The following is a 13,783-nucleotide window of genomic DNA, read 5'->3' as shown; positions in this document are numbered from 1 at the left end:
GAAAGAAAAACGTAACCCTCAACTGGGCTCGAACCACTGACCCCTGGAGTACAAATCTATCGCTTAGACCACACTCCGTGCTCATATTATAAGTGTTAAATTTTATTCTTTATATAAGCAATACTCGTAGTGTCTCAAAATTTAACGACAGTAACACTAGTCTCCAAATTATTTAATCGTTTCGAGTTGCAATGCTTTATAATTTTTAGGTTTTTAAATCGTCAAAAGATGCATATAATGGATATTTTAGAGCATGGTAAATGTTCAGTATTACCGTTTCCTCACAAAAATCATAAATACAACGAAAATTAGCGAATCTGAAACATTTTGTTAATGTTGTCAATTTACCAAAACGTGAAAAGATCCCTTTTAAATAATATACCCATTCACTGCTTATAATATGTACTAACATGTATTATGTTGTATGAGATAATTTGCACAAACCATACAGCCAAGGGCATTTTGTCCAAATAAATGTTGCGTCAGATAAATAAATCTCTCATTAAACCCTGTAATAATACTTGTCTTTCTACTCCATTACTGCGTTAAATAACTCTATGGAACCGGAGTCTACATAAACACACGAGTCACGCTGTGAGAAAACCGGTCTTAATGCATGTGCGATAAATGTCGTCACACATTAGCCTGTGTAGTGTACACAGGCTAATCAGCTACGACACTTTCCGCTTTACTGGAATTTTGCGAAGAAGATAGTTTTTTAACGACCGCTATTATATAATTGGAAAGTGTCGTCCGTGATAAGCCTGTGCGGACTGCAAAGGCTAGTAAGTGTCACGATCTGAACTTGGTCACGTTAGGGGAGAAATTGTGTGGCGGCCCGGTTAGCTCAGTCGGGAGAGCACTCGCCATGTAAGCGATGTGTCTCGGGTTCGAGTCCCGGACTGGCCGCACAATTTTCTCACCCTGTGACATTTGGAGCCCAACGTGGTATACCGTGACGTTATATATGTATACTCCTTCGGAGACCCATGGTTAATTATATATCACCTCGAATCCTTGTATTGCAGGATGAAAAATATTCAAGTGTGTATGTCACGGTCTGAACTTGGTCACGTTAGGGGAGATAGTGTGTGGCGGCCCGGTTAGCTCAGTCGGGAGAGCATCCGCCCTGTAAGCGAGGTGTCCTGGGTTCGAGTGCCTGGCCGCACAATTTTCTCACCCTGTGACATAAGGGACGACACTTTACACACAGACATTCTTTTCAGAGTAACCATAGCGCGGCTCAAAACATTTCAGATGAATTGCATTCAATATTTATTCAACATGCACAATGCAACTGTGTCCTAATGATCGATATTTCTAACTAAAAGAAAGTTTGGGTGTTTTTCTCGTTAATGAACGACACGTGCAGCGTAACAGGCGCCCAAATCCCGGTCCATTTAACCGTTTGTTGTTCTGATCTCGTCCATTGTGGTCCAGTTTAACTTGTTGTGCCTAATCAGGTTAATCATGTATGCTGAAATGCAAAGAATAACCGAAAATAGTATACAGAGGGGCTAATCACGTCCATGCCGATACATTTATTTGTCGCCGTGTTATACGCTTCATCTCTTTTGTTATTTTTTTAATGACGCTTACTTTGCAGCCATATCAGTAACAAGAAATATCTTTAAAAAAGATATACGGCGTTGATATTTCAATGAATGAGATCAAGGATAGCGAATGCCTTTTTTCTTTGCAGTTCTTAGCTGCATCACACGCAGTACGGGATGTTACGCGGAGTTTTCGCGGCTTATTTTACATTATTACATATTGCTGGTCATAAACCTATAGATACAAAACAGAAAACCAAAAGAAGAATGGAAGTGAAATTAAAACATACGAGTCAACCGGCCGCACGAGAAGTATCCGTATTTATAGGCGCGTTCTTCGAACAAACCTGTTTCAGTGGTTTGTCGGGCATTGCTATTTGCTGCGATGCTTAACAGTATCGATAATCATCGCGCTCATGCTTAATACATTGGTCAATATGGTGGAATAATTATTGTTAAATAAATCAAAAATAATATTTATCATTGTATTGTTGAAAACACGTTAAGAATCAACATATTTCTGGTCTAAAGAACATTCCAGGTCACCTAGTTCACGGATAGCGTATTTATTATATAACTATTATTTTACTGGCCGCGAACTCCGGTGATGACCTGTATATAAACTCTGACATTCATACACTGGCCGCGAATTGACCCGGGTTGAAATGCAATATATTAAAGTGAGGCCTCGCTTCCACTGCTCTTTATACTTTTACATTTTAACATGTTGACAAGAATATGGAAGTAAGTACTAAATATGAGAACATAGCCTTTAAATATAAACGCGTTGCGCTGGTAATTCTCTGAAAATAAAAGGTGAACGCACAAACTGTAATGATGTCGAGAATTGAGTGTAAAACTGTTCTATCTATTAAGCCTTTTCCTTAGAAATAAAATTGTTTCATGCAGTAAAACAGTGTTACAAAGACGCGGATATGTTTCCAATGTTCTGGTGGAATACTCAAATCAGCCAATGGAATAAATGAGGTGTATTCATTCGTACCTAGCCGCGGGAAATTTTATTTGAATTTTATTGGACACTTACAAAGGTCAGGAGAGGTGAAAAGCTGGCTTAAAACAGCTTACGCCGAAAAAGGTGATAAGCGTTTATTTCGTTTAAAAATTCTGTTTATATCTCGACATTACTCCCTGCAAATTGTCTCAGTGGAACTGAAATTAGGTCATCCCTCTGAGAAATTTCGCAGCGAGTGAAGTTGAGATAGAGTGAATATTTATACGAAATTAACGCTAGTATCTTTTTCGGCGTTAGCTGTATACGCCAGCTTTTCACCTTAGCCTGACCTTTGTTAGCGTCCAATAGAATTCAAAGAAAACTTCCCGCGGCCAAGTACAGATGAATACACTTCATTGACTGCATTGGCTGATTTGAGAATACGACCAGAACATTGGAAACATGTCCGCGTCTTTGTAACACTGTTTTACTGCGTGTTCAGCATGAAACAATTTTATATCTAATGAAAAGGCTTAATAGATAGAACAGTTTTACACTCAATCTCGACATGAATACAGTTTGTGCGTCCACCTTTTATTTTCAGAAGATTTTCAGCGCGAGAACGTTTGCACTTAAAGGCTATGTTCTCATATTTAGTACTAACTTCCGTATTCCTGTCAACATGTTAACATGTTAAAGTATAGAGAGCAGTGGAAGCGAAGACTCACTTTAATGCATTGCATTTCAACTCGCGAGGTATATCGGGTCAATTTGCGGCCACTGTGTGTGAATGTCAGAGTTTACATACAGGTCATCGCTGCGTCTCTACCCTATGTGCTGATCGGAGTTCGCGGCCAGGAAAATAATCGTTACATAATAAAGACGCTATAGCGTGAACTAGGTGAACTGGAATTTTCTTTAGACCAGACAGATGTTAAATGAAGATATCCAGCGATATCATATGGTATGTCAATAATAGATTCTTAATGTGTTTTACAACAATACCATGATAAATATTATTTTTAATTAATTTAACAAGAATTATGCCATCATATTGACTAATGAATAAAGCATGAGCGCAATGATTCTCGATACTGTTAATAATCGAATCAAATAGCAACGCCAGACAAACCACTAAAACAGGTTTGTTCGAAGAACGCGCGTATAAATATTTAAAATATGTACGGATACTTCGCGTGTGGCCGGTTGACTCTTATGTTTTAATTTCACTTCCATTCTTCTTTTGGTTTTCTGTTTTGTATCTATACGTTTATGACCAGCAATATGTAATAATGTAAAATAAGCCGCGAAAACTCCGCGTATCATCCCGTACTGCGTTTGCTGCAGCTAAGAACTGCACAGAAAAAGACATTCGCTATCTTTGATCTCATTCATTGAAGTCTTTACCTTTCATTAACTGCAACCACAATCAACGCCGTATATCCTTTTTAAAGATATTTCTTGTTGCGGATATGGCTGGAAAGTGAGCAGCATTGCAACATTTAGTACAAGTAATAAATGGTATAACACGGCGAAAAATACCCGTCTCAGCATGGACGTCGCCATCTTGACTATCACTTGATTACCCCTCTGGTAAACATTGAACTGAACGTCGCATCATTGCCGTTTATCCATGCATGTTTACCAAACACTTTTACTAGGGCGTTAACTTACAATTTTGGTGTTTTTGAATGCTTAGTGACTGAATTAAGCAAGTATTCTAACTGTTCATAAATTTAAAAGAGTATTGCCATAGTTTCCATAGAATGTATGCATGTTTGTCGAACGAAATTATTTAACAAATAATACATTTGATTCCATGTACTCGCATTCATAAAAACATCAATGATAAACAAACATCTGCTTGCATGTTTACCGGACACTCGGATTTAAAAAAAATGCATATTGCCTGAACGACTCATCGCAACACATTTACTCTCTCTAACTCATTATGATTAAAATACCCTCATTTTCCATGGAATAGCTTGTAAGAATTGAGAAAAAGTCCTTTCTTTCCACGTATTTGCACACTTTATAAATTAAATGGTCTTACGTGTCACGGATTTGCCCCAATAAAGGTTAGTACGTTACTTTTCTTGGACGTGTACTGCATAATGGCTAAAATTTCCTTTTTATTGAATCGCTTCCAAAATTAAGAGAGTGTCCTCCCTTTTCATGTATTTACTCACAGAATGACTGAAATGTTTTTACTTTTCATGGAATCGCTCGCGTAATGGTTATAATGACCTTACTTTTCATGGAAGTGCACTCATAGTGGTTATTATGACCTTACTTTTCATGGAAGTGCACGCATAGTGGTTGAAGAGTTCACGTCCACTACAGATAGCGCATATGTCCTCTTCAGCCCTTTTGCCCACGTGTGAATCGACCACATAGGAGCTATTGATATTTCTCAGAAGTTCACTGCAAACCTGGAACAGTTATTTATAGCATTTTATAGTTACAAATTGCGTCAGCGATCTATATCATTTTCTGGCTGTTTGTAACAATTTACGTATAAATTTATATAAATCGAAATCCATAATATATTTTTGCAGTTAAAAATGATGATTTATCCTTTTTCAGCTCACCTCTACGCCTTTATTTAACCCATTTATGCTTAATTGACTCTCCCATCCTTCTCTATTGGATCAATTCATTTCCAAAATTAGCGATGTCTTGTATATTTATTTCTATATTTAGAATATTTCTTACAGAAATTCTTTTAAGCAAACAGCGCAGACCCTGACGAGACGCCGCATCATGCTGTTTACGCTGTTTGCAAAGGCCTGTTTTCTAGACGCTAGGCATAAATGGGTTAAAATGAAATCATAAACACGATCCTCGCTCCGGGAAAATGGGATTTAAAGCATATACGCAAAGTGTCATACCAGACTAGCCTGTGCAGGCTTATCAAGGACGACATTCTACAAATGAACATTATTTTCACTGACAAGAAACTTCTTTTAAAGAAAAACCCACATTTAACCGGAAAGTGCACATGCTAATGTGGGATTACACTTTACGCACATGCATTAAACCCCGTTTTCGCAGAAAAGGCTAAATTATTTTGCGAGTTAAACCGCTTACTCTGGTTGGGATGCATGATGTGTAGTGGCGAAGCTGGGAGAATGTGTCCTCACCAATGGGCTTGATAGCAGTGGTCTTCGCAAAACAAACCTGAACACGGGGAAACAAACACAAGAGTTATATGGTGCATATAAACAAACAAGCGAAAAAACTGCAAAAGTTTCAAATATATATAAACTTTTACCGCTACCACTATCGCATCCATCAGCACCACTGGGTAAATGGGTCTTCTTCTGGAGAACTGGCCAGAATGTATGTATGTAAAGTGTCGTCCCAGAATAGCCTTGGGCGACAGTTTCCGCTATAATGCAATCTTTCGTTTTTAAAAGGAAGTCGCCTAACGAAAATCCAGTTTGGGCGGAAAGTGTCGTCTCTTATTATACTGTGCAGGCTGCACAGGCTAATCTGGGACGACACTTTCACCACATTTATTAAGCCCAATATTTTTATAACGAGGCTTAATTGAAGAGCGTGGTGCTGAGTCTGTGGTAGGGTATGTGAGTGACTCACCTCATTCGTGTCACAGATACGCAGATATGCACAATCATCGGCGTACTGCGGAGGGAACGGTCGGCCATCTTTCCCGTCGCATGACAGGCACATGAGCGCCGTTGTCTCTAAATACAGAAACTTTCAAAATATATGTAAGGGTCTAATGTATAACGGCTCTACGTGTATATTGTTTCTGCTTTAATCTTCTAATAGTATGTATAGATTTTCATCTTTATTTAAGATCAATATTTCCAATTATCTAATGATCGTTCCTTTCATGACACACCATGTGCTTGACAAAGTCCAAAGTCACCGTTTAATACCGACGGCTGAATAATTTTTTGGCATATATTTTATTTTGGTATGATGGGTTTTCATATTACTTGTCTGAAAAAGTCACCATCTTTATTTGACACTCTAAGGTTCCTGTCATTAATTTACATTCCGTTTTCAGGCATAAGAATACATTTTCAAAAAGAGCTTCAAAAATACATTTTGTACGTGAGTTAGCATAACAGACGTACACACATTCATAGAAATACATCTTCAAGGTCTCTCTTAAAACCATAATACAATGTCAAATATCACAGCTATTACACAACGATATATTGTTGTCCTTCTAAATTTTGATAATTACTCCAATTATTACAATGTTGGTAAATGTCACCGGTTTTGAGATGACACTTGTATGAACCTGTATCGTAGGGAACTTTTTTCGGCGTAAGCTGAATAAGCCAGCTTTTCACCCTGACTTGACCTTTGTAAGTGTCCAATAATACTCAAATAAAATTTCCCGCGGCTAGGTACGAATGAATACACTTCATTTATTCCATTGGCTGATTTGAGTATAACACCAGAACATTGGAAACATATCCGCGTCTTTGTAACACTGTTTTACTGCATGAAACAATTTTATCTCTAATAAAAAGGCCCAATAGATAGAACAGTTTTACAATCAATTTTCGACATAAATACAGTTTGTGCGTTCACCTTTTATTTTCAGAGAATTACCAGCGCAAAAGCGTTTAACTAAAGGCTATGTTGTCATATTTAGTACTTACTTGCATTGCATTTCAACCCGCGAGGTTTCGGGTCAATACGCGGTCATTTTGTGAAAGTCAGAGTTTATATACAGTTCATCACCGGAGTTCGCAAAAGGGATTGCGATCATTGTGTCTTACTGACAATAACGTAGTGACTGCAATGCATTGCATTCCAATCCGCAAGGTATCAAGGTCAGTTTGCGGTCAGTTGCAGAAATCTTTATATAAACGCCGTCTCGTAAACTTTGTGCACTTGAAGTCTGTTTTGATCAGAAAGATACTAAATAAAGATATTCGGCGATATTATTGTGGTATGTCAATCATCGATTTTTAATATGGTTTCAAAATTTGCATGATAAGGACCAATTTTGATAAAATTAATTAAAAATATTTATCCATTTAGACCAGTTTATTAAGCATGACCACAATAATTCGCTATACTATAATTATGCAATTAAATAAGATTCGAGTATTGCCGGCTAACCTATATGCACTCGTTTATTTTCATGTTTCTTGTGTTTTTCTATTCTGTAAATATAGATATCTGAGTAATAATATCACATAAAGCAAAATAAGCCACGAAATCTGGCGCAACACCCCGTAATTGATTTGCTTATGATGTAGCTAACAACTGCGCAGAAAAAAGGCATCCGCTACTTTTTATCTCATAGAGATAACTTTTGATCGTTCATAAACATCGACCACAATCAACGCCGTATATCTTTTTTAAAGATATTTCTTGTCTATACTAGACATGCAACGAGTCAGAAAATCAGTTATCAAGATACGACCGAACTCTTTTTAATTGTTGAACCTGTTACCGGTACTGCAAACCAACCGCATAATAATTTCGTGCTAGTTAATGTTTCTAACAGAAATATTTACCCTTGTGTCTGGGAATGAAATACGGATGCAGGTTTTAACAAGACTCAGTGTTGTCATGTCCATCTGTTTAATACCGATCCAGTATTTTAACAAGACAATGTTTTTACTCCTGTCCATCTGTTTTTAATGATTATTTCCTATTCATCCCAAACCAGAAACGTTACCACGTGCTCTTTTGTAAGACGTTGTTTAGCGATAAAAACAATAGCTCGATGACTAGACAATATTATAAATATAAATAATAAATTTGACTGGAATATCTGACCGCGTCCACCATGTCGTTACATCAGTTCGTTAGGACTCGTTTCCATTTTTGTTTCTGGTTAATCATATTGGTTTTCGCCCCATATGGTAAATGGTCATGACAAATGATAAAGACATTTATTTTTAAAACCAATGACCTTTTTTAAGTCCACACAGTCTCTGATTACAGAAGTCTTCGTCGTTACAGCATCTGCTGCATGATATGGACAGAACTTGTTGTCTCTTCATCACAGACGGGTCATCTGAGGCGCCACATTGCTGTAAGAATCAACCAGTCATAATGGAAACATAGAATTCTACCATATAACTAAAACAATCATAAAGAAATCATACAATCCAACCATATATATCAAATAATCATAATGGAAACATAGAATTTTTCAATATATATATATATATATATATATATATATATATATATATATATATATATATATATATATATATATATATATATATATATATATATATATATATATATATATATATCTCAATAAATCATAATGGAAACATAGAATTCTACCATATTACTCAAACGATCATATCAATTCATTAATGAATGCCATCAAATGGTTGATGCGATATGAGTTTTGCGTGGCTATGAAACACTTCACATATGCTTGAGTTGATCAGGGCAGCGAAAGGAAACAGCATCACACGTATCCCATGAAGGGAGTCAATCGCTTCTTGCATTGAATTTTCTTTTAACGATTTTGAAAAAAAAGCGTCGGCGTATCGGCGTCACATTGACCCTGGGGCTATAAAGTTAGTGAGGTTTCAACGCCATGCGAGAATCGGTCGTATGCAGTCTGCGGCCCGCTTAGCTCTTAACCAGACTGGGCATCCGCAAGGTCTGGTAAGCAGCTAGCCTGTTCGATATTGACTCGAACCTTACGTTCCTTTATATTCGACATCGTAGCTACAGACCAGACTGCATGATTGCAGAGTCTGAGCTGGGGCTACGATGGCCGCATATTGCATAAGGCCCATTTTCGCACGACACGGAATAATAACGCCTAATCGGGTGATGTTGCTTTCGCAATGTTACATACCCTGTCTGATCGACAACCCGCCTGGTACGCGACTTTCAAGCTGGACATAATCAATTCATCCGTGTAGCATTGCTGAAAAAGCAGCATTTTTTTGCAATAGTGTTGGAGTTCGTCAGTATTTTGTAGATCTTTTTTTTCAAAGCATTTTCAAAATATGAGACTGTTTGCAAAGTTGATCCATTGATGTTGAGGCAAACAAACATATGGTACATGACATGCAGAAACAAGATCACGGGTTCCATCCCCGCAGTGGGAGCGTTCTTTAGAAATATCCCCATAGACACCAAGTACTGGTTCCAGTCCCCTGAAACGCACTCGAGAGCGTTTCAAATAAGCTTTAGTCTTTTTATGTAATCGATCAAAAATAAATAGGTTTAAACTAATTAAATCGAAAAACATTAACACATATATGCCTAGCGTCTAGAAAAAAGGCCTTGGAAAACAGCGTAGAACCAGATGAGACGCCGCATGATGCGGCGTCTCATCAGGGTCTGCGCCATCTGCTTACAGGAATTTTTGTAAGAAATATTCTAAATATAGAAATAAATATACTAGACATCCCTAATTTTGGAAATAAATTGATCCAATTGAGAAGGATGGGAGAGTCCACTGGGCATAAATGGGTTAACGTGTCATGGGATTTAAGTTGTTCCATGTTAATTAGTAAAGTCTTAATTATAAATTAATACTTTGCTTTTATTTTACGGTGCAATTCAGTATAAACGCTCTAACAACTAAATTAAAATATTTAAAAGTACTGTTTGCCATCAGAAAAATCATATTTTCAAGATGGGAAAGATAGCCAGGAAATAAATACAAATTTTTAGCTAAATAAGTCTAAGATGTTCTTGCTGAAAGGGACTTGTTCACAGATAGGAGAAATGATAAAATCCAAGAAATGTGATCAATTCAAATCAGAACTTAACCTTTTATAAAAAAAGAATGCACCCCTGACTATGCAAAAAAAGATACAATTTTTATTTAAAATAAGGAATAAACATAAATTGAAATCGGTATAATTATAAAGCGTTTGTACTGCTTTTCATCGACCATTTGGAAATTATGTGATCACTAACATAGCGATTCAATGCTCACATCAAAAGCCTGCAGATCTATTTAATTACATGCTATATTTTGCTTTTGAAACCTGTTCAGACTTTTAGAAACATCATACATTTGCCATAAATTCAATGGCAATCAAAATCACAAACATCCGTTGAAATAAGTCTGTTAAATATATAGTTTTGTCTATACAATATTTTCCGTAAGTTAACCCATTTATGCCCAGCGTCTAGAAAAAAATGCATTGGCAAACCGCGTAGACCCAGATGAGACGCCGCATCATGCGGCGTCTCATCTGGGTCTGCGCTCTTTGCTTACAGGAATTTATGTAAGAAATATTCTAAATATAGAAATAAATATACGAGACATCCCTAATTTTGGAAATAAATTGATCCAATTTAGAAGAATGGAAGAGTCCACTAGGCAAAAATGGGTTAAAAAGGGCTTTGCTCTACGATGCGTTAACAGACGAGCTCCCAATACAATGACATCATTCAGTGACGTCACTTACCTGCCCGGGGCCACACTGAATGTAATTATTGCAGTCTTCCAGCGAATTCGCATTGTGGCAAGATCTGCACCTTAGGTTCCAGAATTGATTGCCTAAAATTATTGCTGGTAAATGTAGAAAAAAAGCATAAACTTAAACAACAAAAACTAATCATTGACAAAAACACTTAATTGTTACTATGTTTTAGGACCTACACTAACCAAGTCTTAACCCCCAGAATCAAGAAACAACAATTAACAAAACCACCAACAACATACACTTTATAGAGATCTTAAAGGGACCTTTTCACATATGTTGGCATGTATTGAAGTTTGTCATTAAATGCTTCATATTTATAAATGTAAACATTGGATCTAAGAAGCTCCAGTTGTTCGCTTTTGATTATTATGGAGCTCAACTTATTTTTGTTTCAATGTATGTAATCAACTAAAGACGATCATCACAATCATCACATGAACTGTGATCATGACGGTCATGTAGTTCGAAAAATATGCGACTACAATTAACGCTTATGTATTAAGCACGATTTTCCCAAAATGCTGTTGATATGATTTGCAAATAAAACAAAACATTAGAATTGTATTGTACAAGACCCACCATTCACCGCATGAGAAGCAAACGCTGCCAAGATAATCGCCGTTATATCTGAAACAGAAATGGTTGTATAACGAATAATCGATATAATGGTATTGGTATCACCGTTCCTACACATACATCGTTACCTCGTCTTACTTTCGTTTAACTCGTACCATGTCATCGATAATCGTATTATCATCGTTCTGTCGCTCGTCACGCATCATCATCGTACTGTCGCTCGTCTCGCATCATACTTGTTCTGTCGCTCGTCTCGCATAATAATCGTACTGCCGCTCGTCTCGCATGATAATCGTACTGTCGCTCGTCTCGCATAATAATCGTACTGTTGCTCGACTCGCATCATCATCAAACTGTCACTTTTCTCGCATCATCGTTCAGTCGACTAAATCGTGTCACCGCACTGTCGCGATAGTCGTTTTATATTCGGTATGTAGCTTAATCGTATAAATATCGCACAGTCGTGGTAATCGTTTTATTATCTTTATGTAGCCTTAATCGTATCATCACCGTACAGTCGTTATACTTGTTTGATTATTAATCTGTAGCGTAAATCGTATCATCATCGGACAATCGTGACACTCGTTGCATAAATATAATTTCGCTTTCCTCGTTGCATCATCGCATTTGTAGTATTATCCTACCATTCCTTCAGTGCTCATTCATAGCATTGGGTCTCCGTGTGACGTTAACATCGGATTCAGACTCACCATTTAGATAAACATTTTTAATGAGTAGTAGTACAACACATGTTACGTTCTTTTCCATTGTAAGATAAGCCATAATCATGTTCGAGCAATAATAATTTATAGTAAGTGCCGCGTCATGCGAAACACTGGTCGTACGCACTTTGCGGTTAACGTAGCTCCGACCACCTTGCTCAATCGTGCAGCCTGGACTGGAGCTAAGCTGTCCGCTATGTAGGCACGCGAAGTTTCTCGCCACTGCGCAGCTGCGCAAGCTGGTCTGGAGTTTCGTTAGCCGCATATACCCAAGACCTGTTTTCGCTTGACGCGAGTATTTAAATTTACTAACTGAGAACTTCAGCTCATTATAATTATTGGCACACTTCATTAGCCTTAACGCAGATTGAATGAGTAAAAATCAAAACAATCATTACAAACGATACTTGTGTTAAAACTCACTGTGAAACCAAGCCATCCTTATGCTCAATCAGTTTTGGTTCTAAATGAAGCGAAAAGTGATGGTTTTGCGTCAGGACTGGGCCACTTATCTTTGTTTTGGTAGCATGAAATAAGGTTCTTCCTTCTGATAAGATGTGATATTTAGTGCAATAATGTGTCGTTGAACACTTTGATGACATGTTCCTAAAAGGTCAACGCCTTTATCGCTAACAATCAAGATGTCTATGACAATGGGTTAGTAAAAGTATACAGAACCTTTCATAGTGTAAATGAAACTCATTTTAATTGTCGGTATACATTAAAACATATAGGAACCGCTGAGGCCACGCAGCAAGTACATTGCATCATTATAACAATCTTAGATACATTACTCCCTTGAAACATTTTATCATTATAACAATCTTAGATACATTACTGCATTGAAACATTGTATCATTATAACAATCTACGATACATTACTCCATTGAAAAATTGTATTATTATAACAATCTAAGATACATTACTGCATTGAAACATTGTATCATTATAACAATCTACGATACATTACTCCATTGAAACATTGTATCATTATAACAATCTACGATACATTACTCCATTGAAACATTGTATCATTTTAACGATCTTAGATACATTACTCCATTGAAACATTGTATCATTATAACAATCTAAGATACATTTCTCCATTGAAACATTGTATCATTTTAACGACCTTAGATATATTACTCCATTGAAACATTGTATCATTTTAACGATCTTAGATACATTACTCCATCGAAACATTGTATCATTTAACGATCTTAGATACATTACTCCATTGAAACAGTGTATCATTATAACGATCTTAGATATATTACTCCATTGAAACATTGTATCATTATAACGATCTTAGATACATTACTGCATTGAAACATTGTATCATTATAACAATCTAAGATACATGACTCCATTGAAACATTGTATCATTCTAACGATCTTAGATACATTACTCCATTGAAACATTGTATCATTATAACAATCTAAGATACATTACTCCATTGAAACATTGTATCCTTTTAACGATCTTAGATATATTACTCTATTGAAACATTGTATCATTTTAACGATCTTAGATACATTACTCCATTGAAACATTGTATCATT

General features: G+C 36.6%; 1 protein-coding gene across 2 annotated transcripts; it reads right to left on the bottom strand.

Moving 5' to 3' along the window:
• Positions 1-1,260: 1,260 nt before the first annotated feature.
• On the bottom strand, positions 1,261-12,751 carry LOC127837200 (uncharacterized). 2 transcript variants are annotated; one of them, XM_052364123.1, is made up of 9 exons: positions 12,644-12,751; positions 11,502-11,549; positions 10,905-11,008; positions 9,332-9,403; positions 8,417-8,537; positions 6,106-6,212; positions 5,596-5,685; positions 4,799-4,937; positions 1,261-1,477 (listed from the first exon to the last, which is right to left on the bottom strand). In XM_052364123.1, the coding sequence occupies exons 1-9, from the start codon at positions 12,657-12,659 to the stop codon at positions 1,401-1,403; spliced, it is 774 nt and encodes a 257-aa protein (XP_052220083.1). In that variant the 5' UTR covers positions 12,660-12,751; the 3' UTR covers positions 1,261-1,400. The 2 variants fall into 2 exon arrangements, with proteins under 2 accessions (XP_052220083.1, XP_052220084.1); XM_052364124.1 differs by having other exon boundaries at positions 10,905-10,996.
• Between the last annotated feature and the right edge of the window lie 1,032 nt (positions 12,752-13,783).

The sequence above is a fragment of the Dreissena polymorpha genome, chromosome 7 (assembly GCF_020536995.1).
Source record: "Dreissena polymorpha isolate Duluth1 chromosome 7, UMN_Dpol_1.0, whole genome shotgun sequence".
NCBI lineage: Eukaryota > Metazoa > Mollusca > Bivalvia > Myida > Dreissenidae > Dreissena > Dreissena polymorpha.
This window is presented reverse-complemented; position numbering and strand designations above follow the sequence as displayed.

Coding starts and splice junctions, on each gene's coding strand:
- LOC127837200 (XM_052364123.1), bottom strand. Junction 11,009..11,501: donor TGCTTCTCATGCGGTGAATG/GTGGGTCTTGTA, acceptor TACATTTACCAG/CAATAATTTTAGGCAATCAA. Junction 9,404..10,904: donor TTCAGTGTGGCCCCGGGCAG/GTAAGTGACGTC, acceptor CTGCTTTTTCAG/CAATGCTACACGGATGAATT.